Raw genomic sequence first — 19,166 nt, forward strand, 5'->3', positions numbered from 1 at the left:
GATGTGAACAACAGGGGTTAATATCCAAAATATACAAACAGCTCATACAACTCAATATTGAAAAAAACAAAAAACCCAATCCAAACATGGGCAGGAGACCTAAATAGGCATTTTTCCAAAACAGATATACAGATGGCCAACAGGCACACGAAATGATGCTCAACATTGCTTATTATTAGATAAATGCAAATCAAAGCCACAATGAGGTATCACCTCTTATTGGTCAGAATAGCTATCGTGAAAATGTCTACAAATAATAAATGCTGGATAGGATGTGTAGAAAAGGGAATCCTCGCACACTGTTGGTGGGAATGTAAATTGGTACAGTCACTATGGAAAACAATATGGAGGTTCCTTAAAAAGCTAAAAATACAGCTACCATATGATCCAGCAATCCCACACATGGGTATATATCTGGAAAAAACCAGAAACACTAACTCAAAAAGATACATGCACTCCAACGTTCATGGCAGCACTATTTACAATAGCCAAGACATGTAAAAACCCATGTGCTCATCAGCAGATGATTGGCTTAAGATGTGATATATGTATACAATGGAATATTACTCAGCCATAAAAAAGAATATTGCCATTTGCAGCAACATGGATGGACCTAGAGATTATTATACTAAGTAAAATATGTCAAAGACAAATATATGACTTTACTTATATGTGGAATCTAAAAATAAAATTACAAATAAAACTGTACACAAAACAGAGACAGACACAGAAAACAAACATGCTTACCAAAGGGGAGAGATGGGGGAGGGACCAATTAGGAGTATGGGATTAATAGATACAAACTATTATACATAAATAGGTAAGTAATGAGGATTTACTGTATAGCACAGGGAATTATATTCAATATCTTGTAATAACCTATAATGGAATAAGAAAAAAATATAACTGAATAATTACACCATACACCTGAAATTAACACAGTACTGTAAATCAACTATACTTCTATAAAAAAAGAAAACACACTAACACACACACACAAAATGAGTACAGGCCTCATATTTGGAGTCTATTTAGATATAGTATTTACTTAAATGTTATAATATTGTCTAGGTAAAATTTGATAAGAAAAGAAAGAGATACAGTTTTCAAATGCTCAGGGTGGGTAGAAAAGTACTTAGTATCTGTGATCATCTCCCTCTTTTGTTAGAAAACTTCCTCAGTCAAGTATTTCTTACCATCTCACTTGATTTTGAAAGGAAATCATTATCATGAAGTAGGGAGAAAAATTTATTTACTGTTTTCCTATTGATGATGCTGTGAAGTCTGAGGTTTGCTATACTCTGGCAGTTTGGAAAGAGTCCATTTTGTTATTTCTTTGGAACTTTTTTCTCTGTCAGCCATGAGTTTCAAGTTTAGTACTTGTTGAAATATGGTTTTAATATAAGTCCCAAAACAGAGGCAGATATTCAAATTAAATCCCTTTCAACATGTGCTTTTCTAAATCTTGCCTCTACTACTTAAGGGCTATGTTATGTTGGACAAGCTAATCTCTCTGTGCCCTTTTCTTTCTCTATAAAATGGGTATTCTAATGGTATATATTGCACTAAGCTGTTTTAAAGACTGAGCTAGAATATAAAAAACTGCTTAGAATATTGCTAAGCATACTGTGGGGGAGGAAAAAACAACTTTCTCCTCTACCTCCCTAGGTTCACTAACTGAGGCCCTGCAAATTAGACTGACAAAGGCAGGTTAACGCATGAAGCACACATCCACAGAAGAGAAACTCAGTGATGAGTAACTCAAAGTGGTGGTTTTATAGCATCTTAAAAAAGAGCAATGGGTGGACTGGAATCAAGATGACAGAGTAGTAGAATATAGAACTCACTTCTTACCACAAATACATCAAGAATACACCTACAAATGGAACAATTCTCACAGACAGCTACTGAACATTACCAGAAGATCTCAGAAACCTGAAAGGACAAGAAAGGTCTCCACGTAATTGGGTAGGACAAAAGGAAAAAAATAAAAACAAAGAGGAAGCAGGACAGGTTCTGTGCCCCTGGGAGGGGGCTGAAGGAGAGGAGAGGCTCCTGTACCTAGGGAAGTACCCTCACGGGGGAAATCAACCAGGACAGAAAAGAAGCTTCACAGGCTCAGAGGAGAGTACAACTGGTTTGTGGCAGTCAGGACAGAGGCGGTCCATGTCACCGCCCTGTGTGTCCCAGCCTGTGATGCGTGTCTAGTTGTATGGGCAGGGTCTGGGTGCTGAAACACAGGGTTTAGAGGAAGACCCAGGGAGAGAACTTGTGTTGCTTGTGCAGAGACAGCCGGGAGGGGCTGGAGTGTGGGGCACTGCTCTAGGGTGTGTACATGGAAGAAGCCTGAGCTGCCACAGAAGTACCATTGTTAAGTGGTGTGCAAAGGGAGGGGTAGGGCTGCCACTGAAGCCTCTTTCCCCACTTGCTGAACCCTGCCTCCATGGGCTCCAGGGGAGGCTCCCATCTGGGCAGGCTCACACTCCCTGGCCATGGCCTCAGTGGCCCCAGGAATACAAGCCAGTGGCTTGCCTCCATGCAGTGGTGGGGCTGAAATCACAGCTGAGCCCCAGGGGCCATGTAACTTAGGAAGCAGGGCTGAAATCTCTCCCTGCAGCTGCGTGAGCCACAGATTTACACCTCCTCTTCCAGCTTTGTAAATTCAGCACCTGCAGAACGTCCAAATGGACAACAGATGCTCCCATGGCTGGGATAGGTCTGGCCTTAGAAGCTATGGGCTTTGTGGGCATGTACACACAAAGGCTGGGCTGAGCTAGGGTCTGAGCTGCCTCCATATCTCTCACAGTGGGTCTAGGTGTGCAACTACTGCAGTCCTGGGACCTGACTTCAGTGCACCTGCACTGGTGGCCTTGTGAAAACAAAGCCTAAGAGGCACCAGGGCCGATTACCAGCCTATCCAGCATATTGCCAGCACATTCTCGGCTGAGGTGGTCTGAGAGCAGTGACAACAACAGTGTACTCTGTGAGCCTGCACAATGGGTGAATGGTGACACAACAGAGCACACTCACAGCTGACCATAGCCAGCAGAGGAACACTCAGGGGCTTCTCTCCCAGTGGGAGTGCTCCAATCCTGCGTACCTCACACCACAGATCAGAAACACAGCTCACAAATGGATCTGGGGGCTTCTACTCCAAATAGGGAGATGACCCTACCCCTGAAAGTACAGTGACAACCACAGAGCAAAGAGGAGGCCACACTCAATATCCAGTGCATGCCCTGGTCACCGCAACATCAGTCACACCTCCTATCAAGGGTATAACAGCCAGCATACACTGAGGAAAGAGGTAGAAAACATCCATACTCAAAACAATGCTCACACCAAAAAATATTAAACCCACACTGGTTACACAGGGACATTCCCACATAAAAATAGCCCTCCAAGATCACACTAGATAACCGTTTCTCCTAAACTCATAGAGCAAGAGAAATATAAGTAAAATGAAGAAGCACAGGAACCACTCCCAATTATGAGAAAAGAATCTAAAAAATAGTAAATATATATATATGTATAACTGAATCACTTTGCTCTACACCTGAAACTAATACAACATTGTAAATCAACTATACTCAAATAAAATTAAAGCATTTAAGAAAAAGTATGTGGAGGAAAAAAAAAAAAAAGATTGAGAGAATTCCCCTGAAAGAACAAATAAATGAAACGGAACTCTTCAATCTAATAGACACTGAGTTCAAAATGGAGATAATGAAAATACTGAAGGAATTAAGAAAGGCTCTCAACAGAAATACAGATTACTGTAAAAAGGAACTAGAAACTACAAGGAGGAGCCAAGAAAAACTAGAAAATTCATTTGAAGAGACAAAAGCTAACCAAAGGCTATGAATAGCAGAATGAATAATACAGAAGAATGAATAAGTGATCTAGAAAACAGAATAATGGAAATCACCCATTTAGAATAGCAGACAGAAACCCAAAGGAAAAAAAATAAATTAAAAGCAATATAAGACACCTATAGGATAATATCAAGTATGCCAATCTACACATAATAGGGATCCCAGAAGGAAAAGAAAGAGAAAAGGGGAAAATGTATTTGAAGAAATTATGGCTGAAAACTTCCCAAACCTAAAGAAGGAAACAGACATCCAGATACAGGAAGCACAGAGAGTCCCAAACAAGATAAACCCAAACAGACCTACACCAAGACATAATAAAAATAACAAAAGTTAAAGAGAGGATTCTAAAGGCATCACGAGAATAACAAAGAATTAACTACAAGGGAACCCCCATAAGGCTGTCAACTGATTTTTCTACAGAAATGTTGCAGGCCAGAAGGAAGTGGTAAGGTATATTCAAAGTCCTGAAATGGAAAAATCTGCAAGCTAGGATTCTCTACCCAGCAAGATTATCATTTAGAATAGAGGGAGAGAGAAAGAATTTCTCAGACAAACAAAAATTAAAAGAATACAGCAATACTAAACCTATCCTAAAGGAAATATTGAAAGTTCTTCTCTAAATAGAAAAGAAGTAAGAATCCATAGGAAGAGAAAATTAATATTGGAAAATCACTTTAAATAAGCCAGTACACAGGCTAAAAAAAAAAATTCTGTGAAAGTGAACAGCAAAAGGATGAACATGAAGATGCAAAAGAGGACATCAAAATCATAAAGTGTGGGCGAGGAGAGTAAGAAAATGTAGATTTTTTTTTCCTAGAATGTGTTTGAGTCTATATGACTACCATTCTAAGGCAAGTAAATATAGGAAGGGGTTAACATATTTGAAAAACAGGGCAACCACAAATCAAAAACATACAATAGATTCACAAAAACCAAAAAGAAGAGAACATAGTATACTATGAAAACAAAATCATCAAACCACAAAAGGAAAAACAAAAAGAAAGGGCACAGTTGGGTAAGGGGAAGCTGGGATGAAGTGAGAGAGTAGCATTGACATATATATACTACCAAATGTAAAATGGATGGTTAGTGGGAAGCTGCTGCATAGCACAGGGAGATCAGCTCGGTGCTTTGCGACGACCTAGAGGGATAGGATAGGGAAAGTGGGAGGGAGGCTTAAGAGGGAGGAGGGGCTATGGGGATATATGTATACATATAGCTGATTCACTTTGTTGTACAGCAGAAACTAACACAACATTGTAAAGCATTTATACGCCAATAAAGATGTGGAAAAGAAAAGGGGGACAAAGAAGAAATATAAAATCAATGGGAAAACAAGATTTAAAATGGTAATAAATACTAACTACCAATAATTACCTTAAATGTCAATGAACTAAATGTTCCAGTCAAAAGACACAGAGTGGCAGACTGGATTAAAATATAAGAGCCTACAGTATGCTGCCTACAAGAGACCCACTTTAGGGCAAAGAACACACATAGATTAAAAGTGAGGGGATGGAAAAAGATATTTCATGCAAACAGAAATGACAAGAAAGTGGGAGTCACAATACTCATATCAGACAAAACAGATTTTAAAACAAAATCTACAAAGAAAGATAAAAAGGACACTATATATAGGGCTCCCCTGGTGGCGCAGTGGTTGAGAGTCTGCCTGCCGATGCAGGGGACACCGGTTCGTGCCCCGTTCCAGGAGGATCCCACATGCCGCAGAGCGGCTGGGCCCGTGAGCCATGGCCGCTGAGCCTGCACGTCCAGAGCCTGTGCTCCGCAACGGGAGAGGCCACAACAGTGGGAGGCCCACGTAACACAAAAAAGAAAAAAAAAAAAAAGGACATTATATAATGATAAAAGGATCAATACAAGGAGAGGATATTACACCCATCAATGTATATGCACCCAACATAAGAGCACCCAAATACACAAAACAAATAGTAACAGCCATAAAGGGAGAAACTGACAGGTATACAATAATAGTAGGAGACTTTAACACTCCACTCATATCAATGGACAGATCTTCAAAGCAGAAAACCAATAAGGCAACAGAGACCCTAAATGATACAATAGAACAGCTACATTTAATTGATATCTTCAGGACATTACATCCAAAAAAAGCAGAATACACATTCTTTCCAAGTGCATATGGAACACTGTCTAGGATTGGCCACATACTAGGGCACAAAATAAGCCTCAACAAATTTAAAAGTATAGAAATTATTTCAAGCATCTTTTCTGACCACAATGACATGAAATTAGAAATCAACCACAGAAAAAGAAATGAGAAAGAAACAATTACATGGAGACTTAACAACATGCTAGTAAAAAACCAACTGGTTGGTCAAGAATGAAATCAAAGAAGAAATTAAAAAATACCTTGAGGCAAATGACAATGAAAACACAACCATATGAAATCTATGGGATTCAGCAAAAGCAGTCCTTAGAGGGAAGTTCATAGTGATACAGGCCTTCTTTAAGAAACAAGAAAAAATCTCAAATAAACAACCTAACCCACCACCTGAAAGAATTAGAACACCAGGCACAGTGGATAAGACTCTGCAATCCCAATGCAAGGGGCCAGGGTTCGATCCCTGCTCAGGGAATTGGATCCCACATGCATGCTGCAAGTAAGAGTTCATATGCCACAACTAAGAAGCCCAAGTGCCTCAACTAAGGAGCCAGGGAACCGCAACTAAGGAGCCTGTCTGCCGCAACTAAGACCTGGTACAACCAAATAAATAAATTAAAAAAAAAATAGAAAACCAAGAACAAACAAAATTAGAAAAAGAATAAAATAGCAGAAGGAAGGAGATAATATAGATCAAAGAGGAAAAAAATAAAATAGAGTTTAAAAAATAGAAAAAAATCAATAAAAACAAGACCTGGTTCTTTGAAAGGGTAAACAAAATTGACAAATCTCTGTCCAGGCTCACCAAGAAGAAAAGAGAGAGGACCTAAAAGAACAAAATAAGAAGTGAAAGAGGAAAAATCACAACAGATACTGCTGAAAAAAAAAATACTATGAAAAAGTATATGCCAACAAATTTGACAATCTGAAAGAAATGGACAACTTTCTAGAAACATACAGCTCACCAAAACTGAATTAAGAAGAAAGAGATAACTTGAACAGACCAATCCCCAGAAATGAAATAGAATCTGTAATAAAAATAAATTCCTACAAACCAAAGTCCAGGACCAGATGGCTTCATGGGGAATTCTACCGAACAAACAAAGAAGAACTTATATTGATCTTTGTCAAACTCTTCCAAAAGACTGAAGATGAAGGAACACTCCCAAAGACATTCTACAAAGACACCATCATCCTGATATTAAAACCAGACAAAGACACTACCAAAAAAGAAAATTATAGTTCAATATCTTTGATGAATATAGATGTAAAAATACTCAACAAAATATTAGCAAATCAAATCAAACAACACATAAAAAAGGTCATACACCATGACCAAGTGGGATTCATCCCATGGTCACAAGGATGGTTCAATATATGCAAATCAATCAATGTGATACACCACATCAACATAAGAAAAGACAAAAACCATATGTTCATCTCAATACATGCAGAAAAATCATTTGATAAAATTCAACATCCATTCATTATAAAAACCCTTAAGAAAGTGTGTATAGAGGGAACATATCTCAACATAAAAGCTATTTATGACAAATCCACATCCAGTATAATGCTCAATGGTGAAAACCTGAAAGCCTTCCTGCTAAAATCTAGAACAAGACAAGGATGCACACTCTCACCCCTTCTCTTCAACATAGTATTGGAAGGAAGTCCTAGCCACAGCAATCAAACAAGAAAAAGAAATAAAAGTTATTCAAATTGGTAGGGAAGAGGTAAAATTGTCATTGTCCACAGATGACATGATAATACATATAGAAAACCCTAAAGACTCCAAACAAAAACAACTAGAACTGATCAACGAATTCAGCAAGGTAGCAGGATGTAAGATTAACATACAGAAATCAGTTGCATTTCTTTACACTAACAATGAAATATCAGAAAGGGAATGTAAACACACAATCCCTTTTAAAATAGCAACCCCCAAAATAAAATACTTAGGAAAAAACCTTACCAAGGAGGTGAAAGACTTATATGCTGAGAACTACAAAACATTAGTAAAGGAAATTAAAGATGATTCAAAGAAATGGAAGTATATCCCATGCTGTTGTACTGGAAGAATTAATATTTTTAAAATGACCATACTATGCAAAGCAATCAACAGATTGAATGCAATCCCTATTAAATTACCCAAGGCATTTTTCACAGAAATAAATTATACTAAAAATCATATGGAACCATAAAAGAGCCAGAATTGCCAAAGCAATCCTGAGGAAAAAGAAAAAAGCAGGAGGCATAACCCTCCCAGACTTCAGACAATACTACAAGGGTACAGTAATCAAAACAGCATAGTACTGGCACAAAAACAGACATACAGATCAATGGAACAGAATAGAGAGTCCAGAAATAAACTCACACACCTATGGACAATTAATCTTCAACAAAGGAGGCAAGAATATACAATGGGGAAAAGATAGTCTCCTCAGCAAGTGTTTGGGAAGTTGGACAGCCGTATATAAATCAAATGAAGTTAGAACACACCCTCACACCATTCACAAAAATAAACTGAAAATAACTTAAATACTAAAATATAAGACAAGACAGCAAAAAACTCCTAGAAGAGAACATAGGCAAAACATTCTCTGACATACCACTGTTTTCTTAGGTCAGTCTCCCAAGGCAATAGAAATAAAAACAGAAATAAACAAATGGGACATAATCAAACTTACAGGCTTTTGCACAGCAAAAGAAACCATAAACAAAATGAAAAGAAAATCTACAGACTGGGAGAAAATCTTTGCAAATGATGCGACCAACAAGGGTTTAATTTCCAAAATACAAAAGCAGCTCATGCAGTTCAGCAACAAAAAACAAACCCAATCAAAAAGTGATCAGAAGGCCTAAATAGACATTTCTCCCAAGAAGATATACATATGTCCAATAGGCACATGAAAAGATGCTCAACATCTCTAATTACTAGAGAAATGAAAATCAAAACTACAATGAGGTACCACCTCACACTGGTCAGAAAGGCCATTATTAAAAATTCTACAAATAACAGATGCTGGAGAGGGTGTGGAGAAAAGGGAATCCTCTTATGCAGTTGTTGGGAATGTAAACTGGTACAGCCAGTATGGAGGTTCCTCAAAAAACTAAAAAATAGAGTTGCCATATGATCCAGAAATCACTCATATAGGCATATTCCCAGACAAACCTATAATTTGAAAAGATACTTGCACCCCTATGTTCATATCAGCACTATTCACAATAGTCAAGACACAGAAACAACCTAAATATACATTGACAGATAAATAGGTAAAGCAGGTGTGGTACATATATACAAGAGAATACTTCTCAGCCACAAAAAAGAATGAAATAATGCTATTTGCAACAACATGGATGCAACTAGAGATTATCATACTAAGTGAAGTAAGTCAGAAAGAGAAAGACAAATATCATATGATACCACTTTTTGTGAAATCTGAAATATGGCACAAACGAACCTATCTACAAAACAGGAACAGACTCACAGAGAACAGACTTATGGTGGTGGGGTGCTGGGGCAGGGAGGACTGTGATTAGCAGAGGCAAACTATTATAAATAGGATTGCTAAACAACAAGGTCCTACTATATAGCACGGGGAACTATATTCAATACCCTGTGATAAACCATAATGGCAAAGGATATGAAAAAATAATGTGTGTGTGTATATATATACATGTATATATATTTATTTGTACGTATGTGTGTGTGTGTATATATATATATATATATACACACACACTCACACACATGTAAAACTGAGTCACTTTGCTGTACAGAAAAAATAAACACAACATTGTAAATCAACTATACCTCAATTAATTGGAAAATTTTTTTTAAAAAAGAGCAATGGATTAATAGAGAAGTGACAAGCCTCCCCAAAATTGTTTTAGGCTTTCAAGGGCAGCAAACTGTGGGAAGGGAAATATGTGGTGGAAACTAAAAGATGTTGAGGGTTGTTTTAGTAAGATTTGTTATATAGATTCCTCTTGGTTGTATCTCTGGTCTGATGAGAGTGTAGATGCATTTCCAGTGATTAAGAGTTAGGGGAGGATAGAGAGCTCTTCTGTCTACACTTTCTCAATTGTCTTCAGATCAAAATACTTCTTATGCTAAAGTGGCGTGTTTGGGTGGCATATTTCGTACAACATTAACTTCGCTACAAATATTAACAATTATTTTCACCATTATTAATTTATGCCATCAAATTTATTCCATATCAACTTGTTAGAAACCTGGTGAAATCCACAGTGAACAGGAAACTCTCTGTTCTTGAGGAGTTCTGCCTGAGAGACAAGTGTCCATCTAAGAGTAGCAATGGTGTGTGATCAGTGCCACGATGAAACCATGCTATGGTTGCACTGAGCTTAAGCAACAAAGTTTGCTTTGGGTTGCTGACAAAACATGAGGAGTGGGCTTCTTTCTGAAATTCATCAAATGTGCGTTCTTGTTTCTCTAGACCATAAGAAACCTGTGCTCTCATTAGTAACTCCCAGAGTCAGTAGCTGGATTTCCTCCCATATACCAAGTCAGAAAATATAGAACTTTTATTCATTAATTTACCATGATCCTTTAAACATTACAAGTAAAAAGAATCTGCTTTTTTTGTCTACCAATGGACCAAGTTACATTTTTTCTAATAGCCTAAAATAAAGTTTACTAAAACATCTTCACATATGTGTGTGTCCATGTATTATATTATCCCTATCAGCCGTCTAATTATTCTGACCTGCGTACACCTTTTAAAATAGTCATTCATATACATATATGTTATATGTATACAGCAAAGTGAAGGGGTGGCATTTTTTATAATTAAAAGGCAGATAGTTTTATTGGCACAGATTCTTGCAGGAGTTGATATATTCTTGGCAATAATAAGGCCATAGCTTCCCTAAGGGTTCAGTTAAGAACTGCATGTATTATTTTTTGCATATATTAAATATTAGGCTTCAAGAAAGGTGGCTATAGATTAATATAACTCTACTCACTGAATAAAGTACTTTAAAAACTAGTTTGTATTTCAGATAGTGAACTTATATCTTGCAAAAGAACTAATTAAATATCCAGAAACAGAGTTATTTGTGAAAAATGCCCATAAATTCTAATTTTTTTAGTGTAATTTAATTGATTAATAACAGATTGGGCCATTGCTTAAACAAACAGAGACGACACGGTCTAGAGCATCAAGTGAAGAGAAAACTTAGTAGCTATTCTGTTAATTCAGATCCATAAACAGGAAAACTAGAGAATTTATAATATACAATTTAGAAGGGATTACTGGGGTTGACTATACTCTAATTAGCAAAACTAAATAATTATGACTTTCTCTCTTTGTTTTGATAACTTGGTTTATACTTCCATTGATTAATTCAAGAAACCTATACATTATTATCAAGTGAATGGGCTAAATAATCTTACGTAAAGCAGGGTCTACAAGTAGGAATCTAAGTCATGACAGACCTCTTTTATTCTGGGCTCTGAAACAGCCCAATCCATTGTCAACCTAGTACTTCAAGCCACAGTAAGCAGTCCATGAGAGGTGGGACTCAAGATGATACCTATTTGCCCTTCTAGTTCTTAAGAGTAAAGGTTTGACTAATGCCCAAAGTGTAAACATCCCTTAATCTGACACAATCAGAACCAGTAAATGGTCAAATGATAGAAAAAGCGGTCTATTTTTAACCGAAACATTCATCACCAATCTTTTGAGATAGGACCAAGGACTTTTCTTTGAGTTCTGTTCTGGGAATTGGAATTCCGGATTTACTTTCCTATTTAAGCCACACTAATGCTGCATCATCTGAGATTTCCAATTTCAGTTTCCTTATTTTGGAGCAATAAATAGGTATTTGCAAAACAATCTGAATGCAGATTCCTTCTCCATTGTCACTGTAGTCCTCCCCTCCCCTTGCTAATAATCTTTTCAGTTATCTCTCCACATATAATTCAACAACACTCTCACTTTGACAATTCATCTCTGTGAGTCTTTCCAAAGCGTTCAGGTTCGTTTTCACAGGAGTAACTTTCTTTCACACTTAATATGTCATTTAAATCATGTAAGTTTGTATATAATAACATGTGGCTGGAAGAAGCTAATTTGGGACCAAACCAAGACCTCTTGGTAAATGTAAAACTCACCAGAGGGAACTGCTGAGTAGGCATGGGTGTCACCCAGTAGGTTTAAGTAATGCAGCAGGGAAAAAAACATACACTCCTATAAGGTATCCCAGACCTGTTGCATCTGAATCCCTTGAGAATTTTTTTAAATGTCTCAGCTTATTCTTATACACATTCAATTTGATAAACACTGCTGCCATATTATAGAGTAGTTGCTAACATTTAACATAAGGGGAAAAACTGCCATACAGTAGAACAGCAATTTCCAGGGTAATTCCAAGAGAACCCTGTTAAAATACACTCTTCCTTCCTGTCACTAGTGTAGTAGATATTTATTGAGTTGCAGTTTTAATTTTTTTTTAATTAAAAAAAAAATCTTCCTGGTATCAAAATTTCTTTCCTATGTGAGGGTAATTCCCTGTGAGCTTGGTGGAAAGCAGGGCTTATCTCCCCCACAGAAGGCGAATGGATCTAGGTATTTTGTTCCTGGGGTACAGGCACATGACCTAAGTTCAGTCAATTGGATGAGCTCTCCTAGGACTTTATATCTGAGAGAAGTGAGGCAAAGATGTAGGGGCAGTTCAAGATTATTCATGCTAGTTGTAGATTAACATTCTGGCAATGACAGAGCAAGTGTTAAGAGACAGCAATGCTGCCGTGGTGGAGAAGTATTCTCAATGAAGTGGTGGCAGTGGGAGTGTCTGAAACATCAATGTCCTAAACATGTTGCTAAGCAGAATCTTGGCAGTACTCTATGATACTCAGCTTCCCTTGGTTACTGCCTTCTTCTCAATGTTTTTCATCACTTCTGTAAACTATTACATGTACACGTAGTCATATATTTACATATATACACACTTTCAATAAATGAATGCTTTTTCTTAAATTAGATAAAATTAGTGTTTGACTGGTACAACCAAATGTACACCTTCTTTGAGTCAGGTACCTGGGGAACCCTTTTGACCCTCTGATACCCATGGCTGAGAGCCATGGGCGAATGCATCTTCTTTTAGAGTTCCCAAAGCAAAGAGCTGATGTTTCTACTATTTACAGTAGTTTTGCTCCCCAGGGATGATCCTGGGGTACTTTAGGGTTAATGACTGAATGCATAAGAAAGTTTTCAAAACTAAGAAGTATATGGAAACATATGTGACAAAATGTAACAACATGGCTGAGTTTTATGGGTTTTGTCTTCCATTGAAATAGCAAATATAAAATAATATGGTAATACTCTTTTGGGAAAGGTCTCCAAATACAGCAATTTATTTTTTGTATGCAGCAAGCTAAATGGTTTTTAGTACACAAAGGAGAAATAGTAAAAGATGAGCTACTTCTGAAAATGGGCAGGAGAAATTATCCTTCTCATGAAAATTTAAAGAAGATATTTTTGTTATCTTCAATTTGTTTTTAAGGTAAAGCAATTTATCAAGGTGAAAAAATTCTACCATAATAAAGATCAACTGACTTAAGTTGTATCAGCAACTACCCCAAATTAAGGTTCTCTCTTAAACTGTGATGAAAGAATCCTAGTCACTGATCTTCAGCCAGAATCTAAGTATCTGTAATTTTAAGCTGATTTGTATCCAATTTGGGTAGAAATGGATCTGAGTGTTTGTCTTACATAATAGCTTGCCGCAGCCTACTACTTGAATCATGTAGCATATGGAAAATGTGTTTAGCTTCTTGTAGAATTTCACAAACCAAAACAGAATCTATTTCTATGCACATGGCTTGTTTACAGTCATTATAAAAGTATTACTGTGTTGCTTACTAGTTAGAAAAAGCAAATGTTGGCACATTGCAGACTCCATTGCACTGGTCTTTAAGAAATATATGTATTGCTTTCGAGTTAAAAAAAAAAAAAAAACACAGTAATTGCATGTCTTGTGCTTTAGACCCAAACATTATTTTTAGCATGTATTTTTATGCTTCCACATGATCTCTCTTCTAGATATTTTATACTAGTTATGGCTGAAGTTTTATGTAAATATATTAGAGATTGTGCTCATGCTTAAATGAACTGTCATTGAGGGATTAATACTGTAACCTTTATGAGCATGTTTTATTAATATCTTATCATTAAATTGAATATTAATAACATTTAACATTTAATAAACATAGAATGTGTATATAGGAATGTATTTCATGCCAGTGGGTTTTGAATATGTCAAAAGGTCACTATGCCAGCCCCCCACATCATTAAACTTACTTCTCATAATGTATTAATTGCACTGGTACAACACATTGAAGGGGCAGTTCTGGATAAAAATGATTGTAATATCTTTGTTTGCCAGCATGCTGAGCAGTATGCCCTCAAGAAACAGAAGGGTTTCATACAGCTTTTGAAAATATTTTTGCACTCTTAAATTCTGGAAATATATTTGCCATTAAATGATTTATAATGAAACTGAGAATTAGAGGAAGAGAATTCAAAACTATGAATATTATGAGAGATGATTAAATATTTTTATTATACTAATTTGGTTATTCTTAATGGTAAAGCAGTATAACTTGCCTACAAAGGAATACTATTTTAAATGATTAAGTAATTAAAATATACTTTAAACTACTTTTATCCTCAAAATACTAAACCAGTTTTTATCTATCTATCTACCTACCTATTTAAATCGTTTACCAGGAATTTAAATATGTTTGATAGGTATCCTGACAGTAAAAACCCACTCCTTTTTTTATGGCAATTAAGGATTAGGTTAACAGGAAAAAGTAACTTTTGCACAGCTCTGTCATGAAGGAGAATACATGTGACCATCTGAGGCAGTTTCATCTTCATCTGGGAAAATTCCATGGCTATGTCAAGCTTCCTCTCTATTGGTTGGTTTCTTTCACCACCCCCTCCCCGATTTAATAATAAATATAAAACTAATAAAACTTATATTTAGGGAAACTTTCATTAGGTGTTTTGCTAATTCTATTTTGTTTGTCATTTTGATATAATAACAATTTTTACACATAAAACACATGTACATATGTCTATGTATATACATATATAATTGCTTATTTTAACATGGCACAGTGGCTACTTCTGAAAAGTTCTTTAATTTTATGAAGGCTGTGGAAATATCAAAAGGGAAATCTCTATTTCAAGGAGTATTCTCCTTGTAAAAGTAGAGCCACATTTTTCTCAGAGTACAGCTCATAGCCAGATCATTGCTCATGACCCACTTGCCTCTTCATTTGGAAGATGTTTTTCTCCCTCCTATATCCAGGGGATATGTTTCTTAATACAAAGTTTATACCTGAATTCAAGGATATTTGGAATATAAAGAATATCCTTCTTGCACTGCTCTAATTCATAAAATGCCAAGTGTATTCATAAGTACAAAGATTAAGGATATTGGATTATTAGGGATAGTTCCCATTTCAAATAATAGGTTTTGAAAAAAAAATTACTGAAATAACCTCTGAGTTCAAGCACCTTCTGCTCCACTGCCACCCACCATGTACTATTATCAACTGAAATTTTTCTCCAAAGACACAAAATCTATTGTTTTGAAGTGAGTTAATGCTTAAAAGGCAAAATAACCTGAATTGATGTAGTTTACACTGACATTAGAGGGTCTACGAAATTTCCATCAATGAACAAAGCCTGATAAAAATGTAAGTCAGTCAAATCACCATGATTGAAGACCTCCTATATTCACAACACTGAATTAGACCTGATAAAGAAGGAACATATTTCTCAACGCTGATATGTAAAGCAATGATATTATAATATATCCTTGAAAATATAGGGATCAGGGTCCCACAACAGAGGAGAAAAGATGCTGAAAAGATGGACAAGTGAGTATCTTCAGAAACCAGTTGGATATATAAGGGAAAGAAATGACTTGCAGAGTTCTGCCATGGGTGATTAGGTAAATTTCAGTGTCCATTCACCACCATCAGAGTACAGAGTGGGAAGTTCAGGAGAGGCTGAAGTAGTGAAGCCTGGATGAGCTAGGAAACAATGATCCAGAACTCTATATAAAACTGAGGTCAGTGCTAGGGTAAGTGTAAATTAACTAAACCTTGCACTGTGGCCCTTTCAAACAACTATCATTGTGTAATTGACATCTTTGTCAATTTTCATCTGGACTAAGTCCTTCTCTAGGCTTTATATTACAACCAAAGTAACTATTCCAAAATAAAATCTAATAATCTTTCTTTCTTGCTTAAAAACTTTCATTGGTTTCCTACCGCCCATAAGAAAAAGTGTAACTTCCTTAGCTTGGTACAGAAGGCCCGGTAGGACGTGGCCATGGCTTGCTCTGCCAGCTCTTCTCCTACAGCTGCCCACTGTGGCCTTGCACTCTGGCCATACAGAAACACTGGCATTGATCCACTAAGAAGAGCAAGCTGTTTTATAAATCCATACCTTTGCATATGCTATTCCTCCTGCATAGGGTGCTGTCTCCACTTTCTAGCTTGTTTCCTTTCTTATACCCTTGTAACTGGTAATTCCCATCATCCTTCAAGATGAAATTGTAATATTCTCCATGATAAATGTTCCCAGCAGCAATCCTTCTTCCGTTATCACTGGACCTTACATTTCTAATATGACAATTAGACAATTATTTTAATCATTTATATATCTGCCTCTCTTATTAGACCATGAAATTTCAGCTATTTCAGGTGGTTTGGGTTGGAAATAAGTCAAATGATGCAATAATCCATAGCTTTCTACCAAAATGTATTCTTTCTATCTATCAGTGAATAAAAAGAAGCTCTTAGACTTGCCCACGGCCAAATTCCTCTTTCTCAGATATTTGGATAAATTTCAAGTCACCGTCTTATTACACACACTCTACTTGAGAAGAATTCTAAATGTCAAACATATACAAAGGGAGAGAGAATAGTATAATGAATCCATTACCCCATTTCAACAATTATTAACTAATGGTCAGTCTTGTTCTACCTGTGATGTCCATAGCTCCACTCTCCTTTTTCCTTCCAAATATTTTGAAGCAAATCCCAGACGTAATAACTTTTCATTTGTAAATATTACTGTATATTTCTAGAAGATAAGGACACTTTGAAAACATACTGATGATACCATTATCACACCTAAAATATTAACAATTTCTTAATATTAACACATCCTTAATTAGTATTCAATTTTGTACTACTCATTTTTAAAAATTGTTTGTTTGAATAAAGACCTAGTAAAGTCTATACTGGATGGGTTGACATTTCTTTTAGTCTAAAGCAGCAGTTCTTAACTGGGGGCAATTTTGCCCTATAAGAGACAGTTTTGGCAGTCTGGAGACAGTTTTAGTTTTTACAACAGCCGTGGACTGAATGTTTGGGTTCTCCCAAAATATGTGTGTTAAAATCCTACCCTCAATGTGATGGTATTCGAAGATGGGCCTTTGGGAAGTAATCCAGGTTAGATTAGGTCATATACAGGTGGGGCCCTCATGATGGGACTAATGTCCTTATTAAAAGAAGACACGGGATCTCTCTGTGCTCATGCACAAGGCCATGTGAGAATATAACTAGGAAAAGGCCTCTCATCAACAATCCAACCATTGGATTATTGTTTAAGCTGCCCAGTCTCCGGAATTCTGTTATAGCAGCCCAAACTAACTGAGACAACTAAAGGAGGGGTGCTGCTAGTACCTAGTGGGTGGAGGTCAGGGATACTGCTAAACATCCCACAATGCACAGGAAAGCTGCCACAATAAAGAATTATCCACCCCACCACCCCACAAATGTCAACAACACAAGGTTGAAAAGCCCTGGTCGAGTGGTTCCTCCTTCACCTATTTATTACAATTTATTCATTGAATAAACTGGGTCATTTGTCCTACAGAATTTTCACAGTATTTTGCTGATGACAGACTGTGGTATCATTTTTATATTTTTCTGTCCCTTGTATTTATTAGCAGTTAGATTTAGAAGCTTCATCAGATTTAGATCAATTTTTTAGCAAAAATAATTGATTTCATAGGTAGTACTGTGTACTTCCATCAGGAGGTACATACTGTCTGATCCTCTCTCATCACTAGAGGGAACTTTTGATGATCAATGTCTAGATCCATTAATTCAACAGAGGTCCCAAAATGATAATATTGTATTCTTATAATTTCTTAATTTCTTAAAAACATAAGTTTCTTGGAAATATTTTTTACAATGTTTGATATGAAAATAGCATGGTGCATAAAACATTTACTCATTCTGTATTTCTTTTCAGAAATATCCTGTACCACCTTGATGGGAAGACAAGCCAGTTTTCAATACTCCTGGAGGCTTGGGAACACTGCAAGTCACTTGCATCAAATGAGACCCTTCAAGAAGCCCTGTCAGAAGTATTGAACAGCATTAATGCAGCTCAGGTTTACTTCAAAGCAGGACTTGATGTGTTTGAGAGTGTTTTAGTTGGAAAGAACTGAGAAAACTCTCAGCATTTGAAAACGTTTGTTTACAATTCAAGTGAAAGCTCTAATCTGACTAGATTTTCTGACATTGAAGACTTTTTCCCTCCAATGGCTTTTGATATAAGTATAAAGCTATCCTTTGTATTTTTTAATGTATGTGTAAAAAGAGCATTTTGCACATTTAATATTTTTTCTTATATCTAGATTTCTGATTATGTAAAAGCAAGTTATTGAAAGAATAATTAAGATTTATCTATTAAAAAGAAATCTGCTGTATCTATATCTATATATATCTATATATCTATAGATATCGATATATCTATAGATATATAGATATATATAAAATATTTGGGGGGGGAAATTTTCCAAGAAGTTCTGGACAATCTTCGCCCCTATGGATAAAACACGTAGAAACAGAAATGATTCCCTATGTTAGAGCTTTAGTGACCTAGTTTCTGTAATAGAAATGAAGAGTTGATATGGTTTCAGATTAACTTTCACTATCAAGTATTCAATATGAAGAACGAGTATTCTGACTGAGTGATTGGTTGCAAAACCACTTTGAATGTGACTATTTTATGAAGTGAAGTGCCTGTTAGTAACACAACTAGATGTAGTAATACACTGGTTATGAAATTGTATTTTTTTAAGTA

General features: G+C 36.3%; 1 protein-coding gene across 1 annotated transcript in view; it reads left to right on the forward strand.

Moving 5' to 3' along the window:
• NAALADL2 (N-acetylated alpha-linked acidic dipeptidase like 2) overlaps positions 1 to 18,528 on the forward strand; it is a 950,604-nt gene extending 932,076 nt beyond the window's left edge. Inside the window, 1 exon segment of the mRNA XM_060149018.1 lies at positions 18,330 to 18,528. Coding sequence (XP_060005001.1) covers positions 18,330 to 18,528 — 199 coding nt within the window.
• The last annotated feature ends 638 nt before the right edge of the window (positions 18,529 to 19,166 follow it).

The sequence above is a fragment of the Lagenorhynchus albirostris genome, chromosome 5, assembly GCF_949774975.1.
Source record: "Lagenorhynchus albirostris chromosome 5, mLagAlb1.1, whole genome shotgun sequence".
NCBI classification, from domain to species: domain Eukaryota; kingdom Metazoa; phylum Chordata; class Mammalia; order Artiodactyla; family Delphinidae; genus Lagenorhynchus; species Lagenorhynchus albirostris.